This window comes from Oratosquilla oratoria, chromosome 37, assembly GCF_046742065.1.
Source record: "Oratosquilla oratoria isolate Oo_2021 chromosome 37, ASM4674206v1, whole genome shotgun sequence".
NCBI lineage: Eukaryota > Metazoa > Arthropoda > Malacostraca > Stomatopoda > Squillidae > Oratosquilla > Oratosquilla oratoria.
Genome location: NC_134813.1, coordinates 17,699,127 through 17,721,382, shown reverse-complemented (window position 1 = coordinate 17,721,382; position 22,256 = coordinate 17,699,127). Strand labels below are relative to the sequence as shown.

Sequence of the window (22,256 nt, the reverse complement as noted above, 5' to 3'; positions counted from 1 at the left end):
TGGAAAAGGCTGATGACAGGGTAGACAGAAAGGCACTGTGGGAGGTTATGCGGATATACTGGATAGGAGGAAAGCTTCTCGGAGCTGTCAAGAGTTTTTATGAGAGTAGTAGAGCTTGTGTCAGGATTAGAAATGGAGAGAGTGAGTGGTTTGAGGTAAAGGTGGGACTTCGTCAAGGATGCGTTATGTCACCCTGGCTGTTCAACTTATACATGGATGGAGTAGTGCGAGAGGTAAATGCAAGGGTAGTGGGTCAGGGATTGGAGATGGTTAAAGGAAATGGAGAAAAGTGGGAGGTGAGCCAGCTGTTGTTTGCGGACGACACTGCGCTTGTGGCAGGATTGGAGGAGGGATTGAGGAAGTTGGTGACAGAGTTTGGGAGAGTATGTGATAGAAGAAAGCTGAAGATAAATGTGTGTAAAAGTAAGGTGATGAGATGTACAAGGGGTGAAAGTGGCAGTAATCTGGAAGTGAGCATCAAGGGAGAGCAACTGGAGGAAGTGGATAGTTTTAGATACTTGGGTGCAAATGTGGTAGGAAAAGGTGGAGTAAAGGTGGAGGTAGAATGTAGATTGAGAGAAGCGAGTAAATGCCTTGGTGGATTAAAAAGTGTAATGAGGAATAGAAATTTGGGAATGGATGCTAAGAGGAGACTATATGAAGGAGTGATTGTACCAACAGCACTGTATGGAGCAGAAACATGGAACATAAGAGAGGAAGAGAGAAGGAGCTTGAATGTGTTTGAGATGAAGTGTCTGAGAAGTATGATGGGGGTTACTAGGCTAGATAGAGTGAGAAATGAGGAGGTGAGGAGGAGAACAGGGGTGGAAAGGGAGTTGGGAGATAGGGTTGATGAAAGAGTATTAGGATGGTTTGGACACATGGAAAGAATGAGTGAAGAAAGACTAGTAAAGGAGGTATGGAAGGCAGATGTGGAGGGAGTGAACATGAGGGGACGTCCTAGGATGAGATGGATGGATGGGGTGAAGGGGGCTTTGGGGAAGAGGGGAATGTCTGTTGAGGAAGGACGGGAGAGGACAGAAGACAGGGGTGAATGGAGAATGGTTGTATATGGAAGATGTTGTGATGCATGAGGTGGAATGGACGGGGGATGGGGGGTGAGGTAGTGTGTGTGAGCAAAATTTTGACGCAGCCCGAAGGGATTTCTCCCCGTCCTCTCCTTTATATAGGGGGACAGAGAGGGGGGGGTCGTCGATTTAATGAAGCGGCCTTGCTGTGGATGTGCTGTGTCTTGCGACACTGCTTCTGACCCAGGGCAGTGGACAGGGTGCAGGGATGACCCGTCATCTAGGAGGTGCTAAGATGGGAGGGAGGGTGGAGGGGTGTGGAGTGTTTTCAGGGATGGAATGGGTGGGAATGATTTTATGCCTTTTCCTTTTTGGCTACCTCCCTAGTAAGGGGGAAAAAGCCTTGGTATATGTATGTATATGTATCTATGTAATCTATTTATTCTGGTGGATATCAGAGGTGCAGTAGGCCACTGTTGCATATATATGTTAGCACCTAATTAGTATGGTTAAGCTGATTTCAGTGATTTCAGACTTCATTCACAACCGTAGCCATTCCAACATACCAAAAACTTTACTTGCACTTCTTCCTATACATACAACCTTACCAAGCCACTATGGTGGGTTACAGAGGCCGTATCGTCCCTCAGGGGATAGGCCGGTCATGCAGTACACCATTAATGCTGAACCACACACTCTAGACCTAATGACTTTATGTTCATTCTACTTGCAGAGGCAATGAAGATGCAGAACTCCTTGGTTGCTGCAACTACAGGAAAAATCAAGTCTGTCAACGTGGCAGTTGGTGACACAGTGGAAGAGGAACAGGTCCTAGTTGAATTTGAGTAGGAATTCTGACACAGCTGGTATGACCTGGTGCTTCAAAGTAAATAGAGAACTTGTGTTCATAATTCTTAATGTTCTCACATTTGCGAAGCACAAGTGTCCTCATCTCATACCTTCTATTTCATAACAAAAAATAGAATATTATATGTTGTTCTTTACCAAAGGGTTGCCTTGGAATGAATTGAATAGCCAGGTAGTTGCCAGAATAAAATGATGTAGTGGGATTAATTGAGATGAACTACCTTTTTGTAAACAGAGGGACCCACCAGAGATGAATAGAATGGCCTTCTTCCAGAATAAAAGCATAAGTACTGCTCAAAAGTTAAGGGATTAGATTGACTTAAAGAAGCAAATTCTATTGTGAAACCAGTTGTTTAGTATTTATTATTTTTACTTCAAAATTTTGTCAATCTTGACACCTTCCAACTGATTTACCATAGGATTTGTATGAAATGGCAAAAGTTCAACAATATCTCAGTAGTTTTCATTGTGGGAACTACCATAGTGATATTTTTGTATGATTCTTGTATATTGTAATTGTGGATATGACTTGTCAGATGAAAGTATGGCTTGGTTGCATAGTTGACATAATGATCCAAATTTGTATGCAGCCCAAGATAGTTTTACTTTCTATGGATTTGGAACTTTTTGTAATGGTACCATTTGGAGCTAAATCAACATTAGTTTAGTCTAGGATAGTTCTTTGACTGCAGGTTACCAATTTGGATTGTTAATTCAAATATTTTTATAGATGGAAATGGGTGTAAATATATTTAAAAATGATTGATAGTGTGTTCTATATTTCATTTATCCATATAGTTTTCATCGTATAAAAAAAAAAGTGAAAGAAATGTAACATTTGTAGTTATATGTCATATAAGAACAGGATGCTCACTGGCTGACCAGGTGAGGATTTTGCTACTTGTGACAAAGGTCAAAGTGATGGCATGCACCCACCTTTCCCCCCATACCTGTTCCCAGTTCCCTGCTCACTGCCCAAGTTGTAATACAGCATGATACAGCACCTCAATCGCAAGGCTTGACAGCCAAAGCTGGTTTATTCCAATCTGGGGTATTGGCTGCATGTTGTTATACAGTAGCAGGCAGCTGATATTTTAGGGACAATATGGGGTGCTCCTATGGACCAAAGTCACACATTATGTTAAAGGAATTCTCTACTTATAGAGAAATTATGTTACGTTATTACACTGCAACTGTCCCTCCATTATGCTATCCCTGTGCCCCCTCTTAATAGTGAGTATATATTTACATTTGTGCCTCTGTCCCCTGTGGTAGAGGGAAGAAAGAATACTGCCACAGAGTCTTTCCACTTGGGTCATAAAGGTGGCTAAAATGAGACGAATAATGGGACATCCTGCTCTCTGTGACCCTGAGGGGTACATTCCTACGAGAAGTCAAGGCAAAATATGATCTGGGAGGAATTTTCCAAACAGAACCCTTAGGTTTGTGTCTTTTAATGTGCATGAGTGTAGTACAGATGAGAGTGAAAGGGAAAAGATAAACAGTATTGTTTGTGAGAAGGAAGATGTGTTGGCATTGAGTCTTAAGTTGAAAGGGAGGGATATTTTTGAGTTTGGCAGTGTAGTGGTGAGGATGTCAGGAGTGAGGAGATGACAAGGGAAGGAAGGGGTGGCTCTACTAGTGAGGAGATAGGTAAGCATGTTGTGGAGTGCAAGGAGGTTTCTTCAAGGTTAATGTGGATGAAGGTGAAACTAGGAAGGGAGGTCTGGGTTTTTGTAAGTGCATATGGGCCTGGTAGTTTGAAGAGTGTAAAGGAAGTCTGGGTAGATTGAAATGAGAGTTTTGGGAGGAATGTCTATGTATTGATTTTGGGAGATTTCAATGCTAGGGTAGGAGATGAACCAATAAAGGGAGTGGTTGGGAAGTGTGGAGTGCTAGGTAAAAATAGTGAAGAGTTAATGGTAGAGATGTGTTTAGGGAGTTAATGATAGCTAATATAGTGTTTAGGAAAAGGTCAAGTATACGTACACATGGGAGAGGGTGGTGGAAGGAAGGGTGGTATCTAGGAAAAGAGTAGGAAGAGTTCTGGATGGCCATGTGTTTAGGGGAGAGAGTGGGGGAATATTAGATAATTTTTTGTTGGAAGGTGAGGTTGGAGGATAGGTGGAGAAAGAAAAAGACCAGAAGGTAGAGAGGTGCTTAGAGTACTGTTTAAATAAGAAGGAAAATGAGCATGCATTACAGAAGCAGCTGAGAAAAGTGTGGAAGGTGGTGAAGGATAGAGTAGAGGTAGGGGTGGAGGAATGGGGGTGTTTCAAGGAAGGAGTGACAAGGTATGTAAAGTTGGTGTGTGGAACAAGGAGGATGGGAGGGAATAGAAGGAAGGATATTGAGGTGAGCATTCAGGGACTGGTTATAAAATAGAACAAGAGAAACGTACAAGAAGTACAGAAAAAAGAAGAGATGCAAAACAAAAAAGATAAAGGAGAGCAGATATAAAATGGGAGAGAAATATGACAGAAAATTTTTAACATAAAAAGATGTTTTGGAAGGAAGTTAGGAGAGGATGGGGAGGTGAGTCAGTCAAGTAGAGGAGAAAAGGTAAAAGGCATAGATGGACAGATGTTAACAGAAGAGGCAGTAAGGGGAAGGTGGGCAGAGTACTATAGAGAGCTGTTGAATGTGGAAGAATATAGGGAGGGATTAGTGGTAGCAGTAGGTGCTAAGAAAATGAGTGGTGGGAGAGGAAAATGGAGGAGAAATAAGAAATGATGTGCAAGTAATTTTGAAAATTATTAGAACAGGTAAGGCACCTGGGTTAGACGGGTGTCATACAGAGTGTCTGAAGAAGGGAGATGGAGTGGCTAGTGAAGTATTTTAATATGTGCCTATGGGAGAATGCCAGAGGACTGGAGGAGTGCTTGTATAGTTCCATTTTACAAAGGAAAACAGGACAAATAGGAGTGTAGTAGTTTCAGAGGGATCAGTTTGTTGAGTATAATTGGGAAGGCATATGGGAGTGTTTTGATTGAGAGGAACAGAGGGAGTAATTGGTGAGGAAAGGTAGGGGTTGTGTGGATCCTTTAGGAAAAGCTAAGGATGTTTTTTGGGCCTTTATGGAATTGGAAGAGGCTTATGACAGTGTAGACACTTTGGGGAGATTAAAAAGTGTAATGAGAAATAGATATTTAGGAATAGATGCTAAAAGGAGATTGTATGAAGGGGTGATTGTGCCAACAGCACTGTATGGGGCGGAAACATGGAACATAAGAAAGGAAGAGGGAAAGAGTTTAATATGTTTGAGATGAAATGCCTCAGAAGGGGTTTCTAGGCTGGATAGAGTGAGAAATTACATGAAGAGGAGAGCAGGGGTGGAAAAGGAGTTGGAAGATAGGGCTGGGATGGTTTGGGCACATGGAAAGAAGTGTGGAAGGCAGAGGTGGAGTGAACATGAAGGGGCAACCAAGGATGAGATGGATGGATAGGGTAGAAGGGGCAATGGAAAAGAGGGGATGTCTGTTGAGGAAGGGAGAAGACACAAGATAGGGGTTAGTGGAGAATTGTTATGTATGGATGATGCTATGATGCACAGGAGTGGGTGGGGGATGAGGGGTTAGAGAGTATGCGTGAATAATATTTTGATGCAGCCCAAAGGGATTTCTCCCCATTTTCTCTTTTTCTGCATGAGGGGACAGAAGGTGAAGTCACTGATTAAATGAAGCGGCCTTGCTGTGGATGTGCTGTATCTTGCTGCATTGCTTCTGACCCAGGGCAAAGGACAGGATGCAGTGATGACCCATCATCCAGGAGGAGCAAAGAAAAGAGGGAGGGAGGGGTGCTGAATGGGAATGTAGTATGTAGGGATCAAATGGGTGGAAGTGGATTTGTCTTTTGACTTTGGCTACCTCCCTTGTAAGGGGTACCGCAAGACTGGAAAAATGCCAATATCGTGCTAATATATAAAGGGGGGGACAAGGAAGACCCAACAGACTATAGACCAGTCTCCCTTACAAGTACAATAGCTCAAATTTGTGAAAAAAATCATCAAAAGTAGATGGACTAAACATCTGGAGGAGAACAATATACTAAATCCAAAACAATTCTGTTTCAGATAGGGAAGATTATGTGCCACAAATTTAATCTGTTTCTATTCAAGGTTATTACATATATTGCAAGAAAGAGATGGATGGGCAGACTGCTTTCCTGAACTTACAAAAGGCATTTGATAAATTACCAGACAAAAAAATATTGAGAAAACTCAAAACAGCAGGTGTACACGGAAAATTATTGAAATGGAAGATTTCTTGTACAGAAGAAAAATGAGGGTGGTGCTAAGAGATAAAAGCTCTACCTGGGAAGAAATGATAGTGGAGTCCCACAGGGTCCAGTATTGGCTCCAATAATGTTTGCTATATATGTAAATGACATGAAGGTGTAGAATGTTACATGAACTTCTTTGCAGGTGACGCAAAACTACTAAAGTACAGAAAATTATTGTGAATCACTAGAGAGACCTGGACAAGGTCTGGGAATGGAGTCAAAAGTGGAAGGTTAACTTCTACATTAAGAAATGTAGTATCACGGAATTTGATAAAACTAAAAATAATAATATCAGGACAATATAAAATCAGTGCAAAGGAAGTAAAGAAAGTTTGTTCCGAAAAGGACCAAGCAGATATACATAACAGTTGGAGAAACCTACAATTTACTGAGATCAATAAAGGTGGCTTTTAATTATTTGGATGAGGTAATGGTAAAAAGAATACTAGTCACACTGATAAGACCAAGATTGGAGTACACTGTGGACACCCAGTACAAAAAAGAATATAAGGAAAATAGAAAGAATTCATAGATCAACAACAAAGATGACCTCAACACTTTAAAGATTGACATACGAGCAAAGATTGTCTAAACTTGAACTACCAACCCTGGAACAAAGAAGAGAAAGAGGTGATCTTTTGGCCATTTACAGAATCATGAAAGGCATGGAAGTCCTTGACAGAGAAGACTTATTAAAGTGGGATAGAAGAAAAACAAGGGGACATGAAATGAAACTCAAAAAGGATAGTTATAGAAGAGATCTGAAAGAAACAGCTTTTCACACAGTGTGGGTGTCTGGAACAAATTGGACAAAACAATAGTGTGTGCAAACACCATACAAGAATTTAAGAACAAACTAGATGTTGTAAGATACAAAGACTGGTCACTACAAGCATAGCTCCCCTTCCCGTATAACACAACTAGGTAAATACAGGGAGTGGTACAAGGGAAAAATTGCTATCAACTACAATGACCTGCACACTACACACTTATGACTAGCTCAAAAGATTGTAACTGTATATTGTCAGTGTACCTATGTATTGCTATAAACCCTTTATTATCATCATTATCACACATACTTTCTCTGTCATAAAGATAGGCAGTTTCCTCATTCTCTTTCACCAGTTGTGGTTGACAAACCACAGAAAACGCGATATGCCTGTTCATAGAAAACTCTCTCTCCACGTAAAAAATAGTTCAAAAAATGAGGGTGGGGCATGATCAAGAATGTCCAAATGATCAATTATATCTTTCCCTTTCTCCGTACATGAATAAAGTGAAAAAAAAATAGAATAAATAAAAAAGATAATACACATACATCCATGATCATTTATTCCATGTGTCTAAACCAGCCCAATACTCTTTTATCAGTCTTATCTGCCATCTCCCTTTTCACCCTAGCCCTTCTCTTCACCTCATTACTTACTTTTTCCAACCCTGTAACCCCTACTTTACTTCTCAGACATTTCATCTCTTAAATTCCCCCCTGTGGTGGGGGGAAAAGAATTCTGCCACCAAGTCTTCCCACTTGGATTGTAAGAGGCAGGAAAAATGGGACGGGGATTGGGACCAGGCATCCTTCTCCCTGTTACCCCACAGGGAACATTCCTAAAAAAAAAGTAAAGGCATAAGAGGGTCTAGGAGTTTTCCAACCAGCACCCTAAGGTTTGGGTCTTTTAATATGCATGGATGTGGTACAGATGAGAGTAAAAGGGAAGAGATAGGTAGTATGTTTGTACATAAGAACATAAGAAATAAAGGACTGCAAAAGACCATAAGGCCTACACTAGGCAGCTCCGTATCCATCACCACCTGTCATCCCCATCCATAAAGTTGTCTAATCGTTTTTTAAAACAACTGATAGTTTCAGCACTTACTACATGGTTACTAAGTTTATTCCATTCATCGACCACCCTATTAGTAAACCAATTCTTGCCTATTTCCTTCTTAAATCTAAATTTGTCCAGTTTATACCCATTACTGCGAGTCCTGCCCTGTTGTTTTATTATGATGACCTTGTTTGCATCACCCTTGTTATAGCCTTTGATCCACTTGAACACTTCTATTAGATCACCCCGCACTCTGCGTCTTTCCAGAGTGTAAGTTTAGGTGCCTAAGCCTCTCTTCGTAAGGCAAATTTCCGAGTCCTTGTATCATTTTGGTCATTCTTCTCTGTACTGATTCTAGTGAATTTACGTCCATTCTGTAGGACGGAGACCAAATATGTTCCGCATAGTCAAGGATGGGTCTAACTATCGCTAGATAGAGTTTAATAATTACCTCTGCACTTCTATTCGTTACCATCCTAGCAATGAAGCCTAATGCTCTGTTAGCTTTATTTCTGGCGCTAATACACTGCTTCCTGGTTTTAAGGTCCGGACTCACCAGAACTCCCAAGTCCCTCTCGCACTCAGATTTTTCTAAAAACGTGTTATCTAAGTTGTATCTATTTTCGGGGTTGTGTAGCCCTACGTTTAACACGCTACACTTAGAGATATTGAAGTTCATTAGCCATTTCACCGACCATGTTAACAGCTTATTAAGGTCATCCTGCAGAATCTGGGCGTCGTCTCCTGACCTAATTAGGCGTCCTATTTTAGTGTCGTCCGCAAACTTACTAACATCACTATTTAACCCTTCGTCTAAGTCGTTTATATACATAATGAACAACAAGGGACCCAAAACCGAGCCCTGAGAAGAAAGATGAATGTATTGGCTTTGAGTGAAACTAAGTTGAGAGTGAAGGGCGAGTGTGAGTTTGGGTGTGTAGTTCAGAGGTTCTCAGGAGTGAAGAGATGGCAAGGGAGAGAAGGGGTGGCTATACTAGTAAGTGAAGAGATAGGTAAATGTGTAGTGGAATGGATGGAGGTTTCTTCAAGGATAATGTGGATGAAGGTGAAACTGGGAAAGGAGATGTGGGTTTTTGTAAGTGCATATGGGCCTGGTAGTGAGAAGAGTGTAGAAGAAAGGGAAACTTTTTGGATAGATTTAAAGTGCATAGAGGGATTAGGGAGGAACGTCAATGTAGTAGTATTGGAAGACCTTAATGCTAGGGTACGAAATGAACCAATTGACAGAGTAGTTGAGAAATGTGGAGTTCCCGGAAAGAATTGCAGTGGAGAGTTGATGGTGATGTGTCTAGAGAGTTAATGATAACAAATACAGTGTTTTGGAAGAAAGCCAAGCATAAGTACACATGGGAGAGGGTGGTGGATGGAAGGGTAGTAGAACATTAATGGACTACTTAGTGGTAGATAGGAGTATAATAGGAAGAGTTAAGGATGTACATGTGCTAAGGGGAGAGAGTGGGGGAATATCGGATCATTTTTTGGTGGAAGCTAAGTTGAGAGTGGAGGATAGATGAAGAGGAAAAGGACAAAAGGTAGGGAGGTGCTTAGAGTGAACTCTTTACAGGAAAAGGAGAAGGAGTACAAGAAGAAGCTGAGGTAGGAGTGGAAAGGAGTGAAGGATAGAGTAGTGGAGTGGAGTGGAGGAGGAATGGGGATGGTTCAAGGAGGTAGTCACAAAGTGTGCAAGGATGGTGTGTGGAACAAGAAGGACAGGAGGAAATAGAAGGAAGGGTAGTGAATGGTGGGATGAGGAAACAAAGAAGGTTGTAGAAGAGAAGCGAGCTTTCACAGATTGGTTACAAAATAGGACAAGGGAGTCATATGAGAGGTACAAAGAAAAGAGAAGTAAAGCACAAGGTAAAGGAGGCAAAGAGGAGAGCAGATGTGAAATGGGGTAAGAGTATGACAAAAAAAATTGAAAGTAATAAAAAGATGTTTTGGAAAGAAATTAAGAAAGGAAGAGGTGAATTAAGTACAGAAAAGGTAAAAGGTGCAGATGGAGAGATGATAATGGAAGAGAAGTCAATAAGGGGAAGATGGGCAGAGTATTTTAGGGAGTTACTAAATGTGAAGGATATGGAGGGAAAGATAATTGCAGAGGGAAGTGCTAAGAAAATGACCATGATGAGTGAGGAAAATGGAGGAGAAATAAGGAAGGATGAAGTGAAGGCAGTTAAGATGATGAAAGCAGGTAAGGCACCTGGTCTGGATAGATGCCATGCATACATACATATACCAAGGCTTTTTCCCCTTTACAAGGGAGGTAGCCAAAAAGGAAAAGGCATAAAATCATTCCCACCCATTCCATCCCTGAATACACTCCACACCCCTCCACCCTCCCTCTTATCTTAGCACCTCCTGGATAACAGTCATCCCTGCACCTTGTCCACTGCCCTGGGTCAGAGGCAGTGTCGCAAGACACAGCACATCCACAGCAAGGCCGCTTCATTAAATCGGCGACCCCCCATTGCATAAAAGGAGAAGACAGGGAGAAATCCCTTCGGGCTGCGTCAAATTTTGCTCACACATACTACCTCACTCCACATCCCCCCGCCCATTTCACCTCATGCATCACATCATCATCCATATACAACCATTCTCCATTCACCCGTCTAATGTCCTCTCCCGTCCTTCCCCTCTTCCCCAAAGCCCCCTTCACCCCATCCATCTACCTCATCCTAGGACATCCCCTCATCTTCATTCCCTCCACATCTGCCTTCCATACCTCTTTTACTAGTCTTTCTTCACTCATTCTTTCCATGTGTCCAAACCATCCTAATACTCTTTCATCAACCCTATCTCCCAACTCCCTTTCCACCCCTGTTCTCCTCCTCACCTCCTCTTTTCTCACTCTAGTAACCCCCATCATACTTCTCAGACACCTCATCTCAAACACATTCAAACTCCTTCTCTCTTCCTCTCTTATGTTCTATGTTTCTGCCCCATACAGTGCTGTTGGCACAATCACTCCTTCATACAGTCTCCTCTTAGCATCCATTCCCAAATGTCTATTCCTCATTACACTCTTTAATCCACCAAGGCATTTACTGTGTTTGGGATATGCCATGCAGAATGTCTAAAAAAAGGAGGTACAGTGATGGTGGACTGGCTGGTGAGGTTATTTAATGTTTGCTGGAGAGAGGGTAGAGTGCCGGAGGAATGGAGGAGTGCCTGTATAGTTCCCCTTTACAAGGAAAAAGGGGACAAATGTGAGTGTAGTAGTTTCAGAGGGATTAGCTTGTTAAGTGCAGTTGGGAAGTCTTATGGGGGGATCTTAATTGAGAGGATTAGGAGAGGAGCAGAGGGTGTAATTGGTGAGGAACAGTGTGGATTTAGGACAGGTAGAGGTTGCATAGATCAGATTTTTGTGGCAAGACAGATATGTGAGAAAGCTATAGGAAAAGGTAAGGATGTTTTTTGGGCTTTTAGGGATCTGGAAAAGGCTTATGACAGGGTAGATAGGAAGGCACTGTTGGAGGTTTTGCCGATATATGGTATAGGAGGAAAGCTTCTAGGAGCTGTCAAGAGTTTTTATGAGAGTAGTAGAGCATGTGTCCGGATTACAAATGGAGAGTGTGAGTGGTTTGAGGTAAAGGTGGGACTTCGTCAGGGATTTATGTCGCCCTGGCTGTTCAACTTATACATGGATGGGGTGGTGCGAGAGGTAAATGCAAGGGTGGTGGGTCAGGGATTGGAGATGTTTAAAGAAAATGGAGGAAAGTGGGAGGTGAGCCAGCTGTTGTTTGCGGACAACATCGTGCTTGTAGCAGGATCAGAGGGATTGAGGATATTGGTGAAAGAGTTTGAGAGAGTGTGTGAAAGAAGAAAGTTGAAGATAAATGTGGGCAAAAGTAAGGTGATGAGATGTACAAGAGGTGAAAGTGGCAGCAGACTGGAAGTGAGCATTAAGGGAGAACGACTGGAGGAAGTGGATAGTTTTAGATACATGGGTGCAAATGTGGCAGGAAAGGGTGGAGTGGAGGTAGAATGTAGATTGAGAGAAGCAAGTAAATGCCTTGGTGGATTAAAGTGTAATGAGGAATAGACATTTGGGAATGGAGGCTAAGAGGAGATTGTATGAAGGAGTGATTGTACCAACAGCACTGTATGGGGCAGAAACATGGAACATAAAAGAGGAAGAGAGGAGTCTGAATGTGTTTAAGATGAGGTGTCTCAGAAGTATGATGGGGGTTACTAGGCTGGATAGAGTGAGAAATGAGGAGGTGAGGAGGAGAACAGGGGTGGTAAGGGAGTTGGGAGATAGGGCGGATGAAAGAGTATTGGGACGGTTTGGACACATGGAAAGAATGAGTTAAGAAAGACTAGTAAAAGAGGTATGGAAGGCAGTTGTGGAGGGATTGAACATGAGGGGGCAACCTAGGATGAGATGGATGGATGGGGTGAAAGGGGCTTTGGGGAAGAGGGGAATGTCTGTTGAGGAAGGATGGGAGAGGACAGAAGACAGGGGTGAATGGAGAATGGTTGTATATGGATTATGTAATGCATGAGGTGAAATGGGTGGGGGGATGGGGGGGGTGAGGTAGTACGTGTGAGAAAAATTTGACGCGGTCCGAAGGGATTTCTCCCCATCTTCTCCTTTTCTGCATGAGGGGATGGAGATGGGGGGTCGCCAATTTAATGAAGCGGCCTTGCTTTGGATGTGCTGTGTCTTGCGACACTGCTTCTGACCCAGGGCAGTGGACAAGATGCAGGGATGACCCATCATCCAGGAGGTGCTATGATAAGAGGGAGGGTGGAGGGGAGTGGAGTGTATTAGGGATGGAATGGGTGGGAATGGTTTTTATGCCTTTTTCTTTTTGACTACCTCCCTTGTAAGGGGGAAAAAGCCTTTGGAATATATATGTGAATTCCAGGTCTCTACCTCACACAATGCTATCAGCACAATCACCCCTTTGCAGCCATCCCCAAAGGCATTTACTTCAGTCTACAATTCACCTCCACTCCATTTATTAACAGGATATAAATACAGCACTTAATTGAATGTCATTTTTATTATTTTTTTAAGTCCAAATTTATGGGATGTAATTTTCTACGTACAAAATCAACTAAAGCCCATTTCCCAGAAAGATGTGTTGCTGCACTAGAGGCATCTGAATTTTTATCCTATGCAAGAAGTGAAAAAAGCCTTTATTTATCAAATTTGAAGGCCATACAAAATTTGAATCAATCCCAGCAAAAATACATGCATAACAACTGCTTAGTTCTTTTTGTGCTCCACATCTGAATGCAACCTCACAACTTCTTTGGCCAGATTTGCATACACAAGTCTTCCTGATTCATCAAAGTAGTTGGCAATTGGTAAAACTGTCATAGCTTTCTTAACTTGACCTGTTTTGCCATACTTTTGGGACAAGGACAGATGGTATTGGTCATCAAATCTGGAAGAAAAAAAAATACAGTTCAATTAAAATAATGACAAATGTATCACTTGAGCTCAAATGTTACAGCCAAGTCGCCTCATCAGACCCAGCTTGGACAGATGTCTTTTTGCCTTGAAAGCTGATCCAAACAAAGTAGTATCCTGAACTAGGTAATATGTTCAAAATAAAGATTGGTAAGTGAGCTAAGAAATAAAATAAATACAAATCTTACAATACATACATACATATACCATAGGCTTTTTCTCCCTTACATGGGAGGTAGCCAAAAAGGAAAAGGCATAAAAACCATTCCCTCCCATTCTATCCCTAATACACTCCACTCCCCTCCACCCTCCCTCTTATCTTGGCACCTCCTGGATGACAGGTCATCCCTGCATCTTGTCCACTGCCCTGGGTCAGAACAGTGTCGCAAGACACAGCACATCCACAGCAAGGCCGCTTCATTAAATTGGCAACCCCCCCTCTCTGTCCCCCCATGCAGAAAAGGAGAAGACAGGGAGAAATCCCTTCGGGCTGCGTCAAATTTTTTTCACACATACTACCTCATCCCCCATCCTCCTCCCATTCCCCCCTCTTCCCCAAGGCTCCTTTTACCCCATCCATCCATCTCATCCTAGGTTGCCCCCTCATGTTCACTCCCTCCACTTCTGCCTTCCACACCTCTTTTACTAGTTTTTCTTCACTCATTCTTTCCATGTGTCCAAACCATCCCAACACTCATCCACCCTATCTCCCAACTCCCCTACCACCCCCATTCTCCTCCTCACCTCCTCATTTCTCACTCTATCTAGCTTAGTATCATACTTCTCATATGTATCATACTCTAGTATCATACTTCTCATATGTATCATACTCTAGTATCATACTTCTCAGACACCTCATCTCAAACACATTCAAACTCCTTCTCTCTTCCTCTATTATGTTCCATGTTTCTGCCCCATACAGTGCTGTCGGCACAATCACTCCTTCATACAATCTCCTCTTAGTATCCATTCCCAAATGTCTATTTCTCATTACACTTTTTAATCCATCAAGACACTCGCTTCTCTCAATCTACATTCTACCTCCACCTCCACTCCTTTCCTGCCACATTCGCACCCAAGTATCTAAAACTATCCACTTCCTCCAGTCTCTCTCCCTTAATACTCACTTCCAGTCTGCTGCCACTTTCACCCCTTGTACATCTTACAATAGAATATGAAATTCGTAAAATTCTTCACAGCACAGAATAATAAATATTACCTTTGAAAGTTCGATGTTTTTGTGTCACAAAAACTACTGTTATGAAAACTAAACATTGTATAATATCTACATAAACAGAACTAACTGTATTTTGCTAATACAGATAACTAATATATCTGTATACTATGGATGCTATCACCTCATTTCTGAAAAGTAACCTTACCAAGTCTAACCAATGTCTACAAGACCAAGGTATACATGTTGCTCTCCAGCAGGCACAAGTACAGATGACACGAGGATTTTATTTATTAATTTCAACATTTGGTAGCTCATGTACGAGAAAGTGGGAGAAGAACAAGAGAGTTTTAACAGAAGGGGGGTTTGACAGAGGGATATGGCAGGTGAAAGAGTGAGAAAGAAAAATTGGCAGGAGATAGTAGGAAAAGGAGAGAGATAGATAAATAGCAGGCATATAAATTCATGGGTATCCTTGTGAGATTTTCAGGTCATTTTAGCCACTGGCTCTGACTGGGCCACTATCTCACCCACAGGTGACACCTGCAAATATCAATTGGAGACCACTCAGGCCAAAAGTGCTGGCTGGATACCACACACATGCCCTTAGATCCAGGTTCCTCATATGTACTTCACAATGCTCTGGGGGCAAGACTGGCCCATATCAGCCAACCTGACAATTTTTGCCAAAAATCCATGGGTACCTTTGTGAGATTATCAGGTCATTTTGGCCACTAACTTTAACTGAACCACTATCTCACCCACAGGGCAATAGCCACAAGGCCTCCTGCAGATATCACCTGGAGACTACTCAGGTCAAAGTTGTGGGTGCTAGAAGAGGTACATGCATACATATACCAAAGGCTTTTCCCCCCTTACAAGGGAGGTAGCCAGAAAAAGGCATAAAATCCACTCCCATCCACCCCCCTCCCTCCCTCCCTCTTATCTTGGCTCCTCCTGGAGATAGGAAGGCAAAAATCCACCCAAAACCTCAACTTTGGCTGGGCCCCATGCACACACCCTTGGGTCCCAGTTCCTCACATGTACCTCACAGTGCTCTGAAGACAACTCTATCCCTCTGGGGTGAGAATAGGCCAAATCAGCCTATCTGACAATTTCCATCAATAATCCCTTGTGAGATTTTCAGGTCATTTTGGCCATTGGGTCTGACTGAGCCACTATCTCACCCACAGCTCGGGGGCCATGAGGCCTCCTGTGGATATCACTTTGAGACCACTCAGCGCGATCTCTAGAAGTGGGAAGTCAAATATCCAACCAAAGCCTCAAATTTGGCTTGGCCCCATGTACATGCCCTTGGGTCCAGCACTTGTACCTCACAGTGCTCTATAGATGACTCTCTCCATCTGAGACAAGAATGGGCCCTTGTGAGATTTTCAGATCATTTTGGCCACTGCCTCTGATTAGACCACTATCTCACCAACAGGTCAAGAGCCACAAGGCCTCCTGCGGATATCATTTGGAGACCACTCAGGCCAAAGGTGCAGGCACTAGAGGTTGGAAGCCAAACATCCAACCAAAGCCTCAAATTTGGCTGGGCTCCATGCACAGACCCTTGGGTCCAGGTTCCTCATATGTGCCTCACAGTGATCTATAGACAACGCCTTCCCTCTGGGGCAAGATTGGGCCAAATCAGCTGACCTTATGATTTCCATCAAACATCTATGCGAGATTTTCAGGTCATTTGGGCCACTATGTCATCCACAGGTTGAGGGCCACAATGTTTCCTTATAAGGGGGAGAAGCCTTTGGTATGTATGCATGTACTAAGAAAAATTTTCTCAATATCATATTCATATTAGGGGATAGGGGGTGAAGGAGTGCATGTAAATGATATTTTGACGCAGCCCAAAGAGATTTCTCCCCGTCTTCTCTTTTATTGTGGGAGGGGACAGAGAGGGGGTTCACGAATTAAATGAAGCGGCCTTGCTGTGGATGTGCTCTGTCTTGCTGCATTGCTTCTGACCCAGGGCAGTGGGTGAGATGCAGGGTTGACCTGTCATCCAGGAGGAAACAAGAAAAGAGGGGAGGGAGGAGTGGTGTACGAGAGAAGAGTATGTGAGGATGAAATGGGTCGGAGTGGATTTATGCCTTTGACTTGGGCTACCTCTCTTGCAAGGGCAAAAAAGTCATTGGTATATGTAGGAGTACTCTAATTTAACCCCTTCCATACGGTGCCGCACACGTAGGCGTCATGAGGAGCAAGTGGATTCGCGACGCTGCCATATCGGCGTCTTGATTATATTTATTGTAGTCGCCCCTGTGTTTTTACATTCTCCCAAATGCGCCCTTAATCCCATTCTCTGTGGTTTTCAAAATTCGCGGGTGAAAGAGAGAACGATCGATATAAGCGGCGACTATATTTTATGATGCGAATATTATTTCGTTACGTCGTACGGCTGGCATTGGCTGCTGCCCGCGAGATTTAAGTCCCGTATTGAAGTGGTTAAGATTTGTATTTATTTCATCGCTTATTTCACTTACCAAATCTTTATTTTTGAACACAGTGAACAATTCAACTGGATGCATTTACATACATATACCAAAGGCTTCTTTTCCCTTACAAAGGAGGTAGCCAAAAAACAAAGGCATAAAATCCATTCCCACCCATTCCATCCCCACATACTCCACTCCCATTCAACCCCCTTCCTCCCTATTATCTTGGCTCCTCCTGGATGACAGGTCATCCCCGCATCTTGTCCACTGCCCTGGGTTAGAAGCAGTGTTGCAAGACAGCACATCCACAGCAAGGCTGCTTCATCAAATCACCAACCCCTCTCACCGTCCCCTCATGCAGAAATGGAGAAGACGAGGAGAAATCCCTTCAGGCTGCATAAATTAATTTTTCACACATATTCTCTCACCCCTATCCCCCACCCACTCCCTTTCATGCATCACATCATCCATGCACGACCATTCTCCATTTGCCACTCTTTTGTCTTCTCCCATCCTTCCTCAACAGACATTCCCGTCTTTCCCAATGCCCCTTTTACCCCATCCATCTATCTCATCCTTGGTTACCCCCTCATGTTCACTCCTACCTCTACCTTCCACGCCTCTTTTACTAATCTTTCTTCACCCTTTCTTTCCATGTGTACAAACCATCCCAATTCTCTTTCATCAACCCTATCTCCCGACTCCCTTTCCACCCCCATTCTCCTTCTCACTCTATCCAGCCTTAGTAACCCCTATCTTGTGTTCCATGTTTCTGCCCTGTACAATGCTGCTGGCACCATCACTCCTTCATACGATCTCCTCTTAGCATCCATTCCCAAATGTCTATTTCTAATTACACTTTTTAATCCAATACATTTACTTGCTTCTATCAATCTACATTCTACCTCCACTCCTCCCTTTCCTGCCACATTTGCACCCAAGTATCTAAAACTATCCACTTCTTCCAGTCTCTCTACCTTAATACTAACTTCCAATCTGCTGCCACTTTCTCCCCTTGTATATCTCATCACCTTACTTTTACCTATATTTATCTTCAACTTCCTTCTTTCACACACCTTCCCAAACTCTGTCACTAACTCCCTTAATCCCTCCACTGATCCTGCTATAAGCACAGTGTTGTCAGCATACAACTGTCTTATCTCCCACTTTTCTCCACTTTCTTTAACAATCTCCAATTCCCAACCCATTACCCTTGCATTTACCTCTCACACCACCCCATCCATGTATAAATTGAACAGACAAGACGACATAACATATCCCAGGCAAAGTCCCACTTTTACCTCATACCACTCACTCTCTCTATTTCTGATTCTAAAACAAGCTCTACTACTCTCATAAAAAATCTTGACTGCTCTTAACAGCTTTCCTCCTATCCCATATATCTGCAATAACTCCCACAGTCTCTTCCTGTCTATCCTGTCATAGGCATCTTCCAAATCCATAAAGCCCTAAAAACATCCTTACCTTTTCCTAAAGTTTTCTCATACATCTCTCTTACCACAAAAATCTGATCTACACAACCCTACCTGTCCTAAACCCACATTGTTCCTCACCAATGACTCCCTCTGTTCCTATCCTAATCCTCTCAATTAAGACCCTCCCATAAGCCTTCCCAACTACACTTAACAAACTGATGCCTCTGAAACTACTACACTCACACTTGTCCCTTTTTCCCTAGTAAAGTAGAACTATACAGCCACTCCTCCATTCCTCTGGTACTCTACCCTCTCTTAAACAAACATTAAATAACCTCACTAGCCAGTCCACCATAATTGTACCTCCTTTTTTTTTTAAACATTCTGCATGACACCCATCCAACCCAGGTGCCTTACCTGCTCTCATCATCTTAACAACTGCATTCACCTAATCTTTCTTTGTTTCTCCTCCATTTTCCTCACTCATCACTGTCATTTTCTTAGCACTTCCCACTGCAGCTACCTTTCCCTCCCTATCCTCCTTCACATTTAGCAACTCCTTAAAATACTCTGCCCATCTTCCGCTTACTGTCTTCTCTTCCATTATGGTCTCTCCATCTGCACCTTTTCCCTTTTCTTCTCTATTTGATTCGCCTCCTCTTCCTCTCTTAATTTCTTCCCAAAAATCTTTAGATTACTTTCCTCTACACTCTTCTCACTACCAGCCCCATATGCATTTAGAACCCAGATCTCCCTTCCCAGTTTCACCTTCATCCACATTAACCTTGAAGAAACTTCCTTCCACTCCACCACACACTTACTCTCTTCATTTACTAGTATAGCCACCTCTTCTTTACCTCATCCTGTCTTCACTCCTGAGATCTCCCAACTACACTCCCAAACTCAAACTCACCCCTCCCTTTCAACTAAGTTTCACTTAATGCTAACATATCCATCTTCCTTTTCACAAACATACTGCCTATCTCTTCCCTTTTACTCTCATCTGTATCACATCCACACACATTAAAAGACCCAAACCTTAGGGCACTTGTTGGAAAACTCCTCCCAGACCCTCTTATGCCTTTACTTGTTTTCAGTCATGTCCCCTTTGGGGCTACAAGGAAAAGAATGCCTAGTCCTATCCCTGTCCCATTTTTGTCACCTTATATGACTCAAGTGGAAATACTTGGTGGCAGTATTCTTTTCCCCCACCACTGGGTTCGGCAAAATGAGAAAAATTAACATTCAGAGAAATGGTGCAGGACAGTAACAAGAGTGAGGGGAAAGCATAACAAAGGGACAGTCACATTATAATAAAGTATCATTTCTCTATGAATAGAGATTTCCTCTACCACAGACAAAATGATGTGTGGCTCTGGTCCGAAGGGGTGCTCCATATAGACTCTCAAGTATCAGGTGTATGCTACTTGGCAGCTTTTAACCCCACAGTAACATACAGTCAATACCCCAGACAGGGATACATGTAATATAATTATAACATTAATTTTACATTACATTTACTGTTCAGGTAATATTGAATATGCATCTTCACACACTGAACAAGTTGGACTGTAATTCTGCATTACAAATGAATGACCTAAATAACGAGTCCAACCACCATGGGAATCAATTACCTCATTTAGGCTGCTACTTCATTTGGACCAACTTTCAAGACAAAAAGGACATAACCTGTCCTGGGTCTGGTGAGACAACTTAGATATATCAGTTATAAGCTCAGGCAGCGAAAAAAATACACGGGAGCGACGAGCGATTTCGCTCGGTAAAGTAACAATGTCGCTCTCACAAATCCAATAGCAGGAGCAATCCCCCACAAAAAAATCGCTCCCGCGGCAAGATTCAACGTTTTTCATGCATTATCCATCATTTGGCAATCCATGAATCACATCACCATTGATGAAAGGATCAGAGCAAACGCAACTTACCCGTGATCAATCATTGCATTATTAATCGATATCATAAACGCAACGCATCAATCAACTTTAATTTGTTGATGTACGTACGTATGTGTACGCGGTATAGCTGCTAGAGTTCAATGGCTTACCTAGCCTAGCTTCGTATCAGCTGCATGCGCGCATATACTAGTATATGTTGACTAGACTCTACACAACTATCATGCTACATAATGTCGCTAGTTGCGAATTGCATGGTACCTGTATGCAGGGAAGTTCATTGGTTGCATGCAGCTAGCTGCCCAACCAACGTGCTGACTACATGTACAATGCACCATACCCAATACCACATCACCGCATGCATACGTACACTGTACATATGCAAACTCGCTCGAGGCCTAGGAGGGAAACTGGGAAATCCCATTTATAACCTCATTCGCGTATTTATGAGAAAACAAAATAGAATCAAATGTTTGGTTAGTAACTGAAAGTAAATAAATTTAAGTATAAATATGAACATTTGATAGAGAATAAAAAATACAAAAATGGGCGGGGGGGTGAGGTAGTATGTGTGAGTAAATTTTGACGCAGCCCGAAGGGATTTCTCCCCGTCCTCTCCTTATATGCAAAGGGGGACGGAGAGGGGGGGGGTCGCCGATTAAATGAAGCGGCCTTGCTGTGGATGTACTGTGTCTTGCGACACTGCTTCTGACCCAGGGCGGTGGGCAGGGTGCAGGGATGACCCGTCATCCAGGAGGTGCTCAGATGAGAGGAAGGGTGGGAGGGGTGTGGAGTGTATTTAGGGATGAAATGGGTGGGAGTGTTTTTATGCCTTTCCCTTTTTGGCTACCTCCCTTGGAAGGGGGAAAAAGCCTTATACGGTATATGTATGTATGTATGTAGGTCTACGTTCGTACGTCACGTCCATGCCAAACTTTCGATGATCGTACATCATGGAGCGATTTCTAGTGAAGCGAGTGAAGATGAGTGAATATGGTTTGCCCTCAGATTCAGTCTTTTCAGAATCGAGGGAGAGTGTTTTGATGGCAGGAACCAGTAAATCATGAATCTACTATACGCTCGTGGAACCTAGATTGGCTTGAAGTGGATCGGGGCAGTGATGGTACTCTAACGGTATATTGCAAGGCTTGTCGTGCATTTCCACCCTCATGCACATGAGTAATGAGTTAGCCTTCCAATAGTTTGAAGGAAATCGAACCTGCAAAAGCATGGCTCTGGAAGTGTAAAAAATGGCTCTGGTAATTAAAAAAATGGCTCTGCTGAAGAGGACCACAGAGAGTGGTCGAAATATACAGGAACAATCATCTCACTTTTTATCTTTTTCCACCGACAGTGGGTTCTAAGTTTAAACTATACAACATATTATGGAAGACTACATTGTACATGATCACACACACCAACAACAGAATATACACTTTACGAAAGATCCAGGAGGTGCCAAGATAAGAGGGAGGGAGGAGGGTAGAGGGGAGTGGAATATATAGGAAATGGAATGGGTGGGAGTGGTTTCTATGCTTTTTTTCTTTTTGGCAACCCCCCCGTGTAGGGGGAAAAAGCCTTTGGTATATGTATTCAGGGATGGAATGGGTGGGAATGATTTTATGCCTTTTCCTTTTTGGCTACCTCCCTTGTATGGGGGAAAAAGCCTTGGTATATGTATGTATGTACAAAAGATTTGTGGAAAAATCCCGTTCCAGCTGTGGTGTTCCTCAGGGAGACAGGACAACAACAACAACAATAACAACAACTTAGAGTGTGTATGTATTCCAATGACTTAATAATAATCATACCTTTTCAAAGATGATGATGAG

The 22,256-nt window shown here is 42.7% G+C and overlaps 2 protein-coding genes across 2 annotated transcripts in view; one reads left to right on the top strand and one right to left on the bottom strand.

Moving 5' to 3' along the window:
• The window catches only part of LOC143019545 (propionyl-CoA carboxylase alpha chain, mitochondrial-like), a 57,743-nt gene extending 55,080 nt beyond the window's left edge, over positions 1-2,663 (top strand). The window contains exon 16 of the mRNA XM_076175267.1: positions 1,762-2,663. Within this exon, the coding sequence (XP_076031382.1) occupies positions 1,762-1,877 (116 nt within the window). The 3' untranslated portion in view covers positions 1,878-2,663. The remainder of the gene's footprint in view (positions 1-1,761) is intronic.
• Positions 2,664-13,019: 10,356 nt separating this feature from the next.
• Spase25 (Signal peptidase complex subunit Spase25) lies at positions 13,020-22,256 on the bottom strand (the record flags this gene model as incomplete). The annotated part of the gene is given in 2 exon segments (XM_076175266.1): positions 13,020-13,425; positions 22,236-22,256. Coding segments are annotated over 2 exon segments (202 nt in total), but the record flags the coding sequence as incomplete, so codon positions are not given.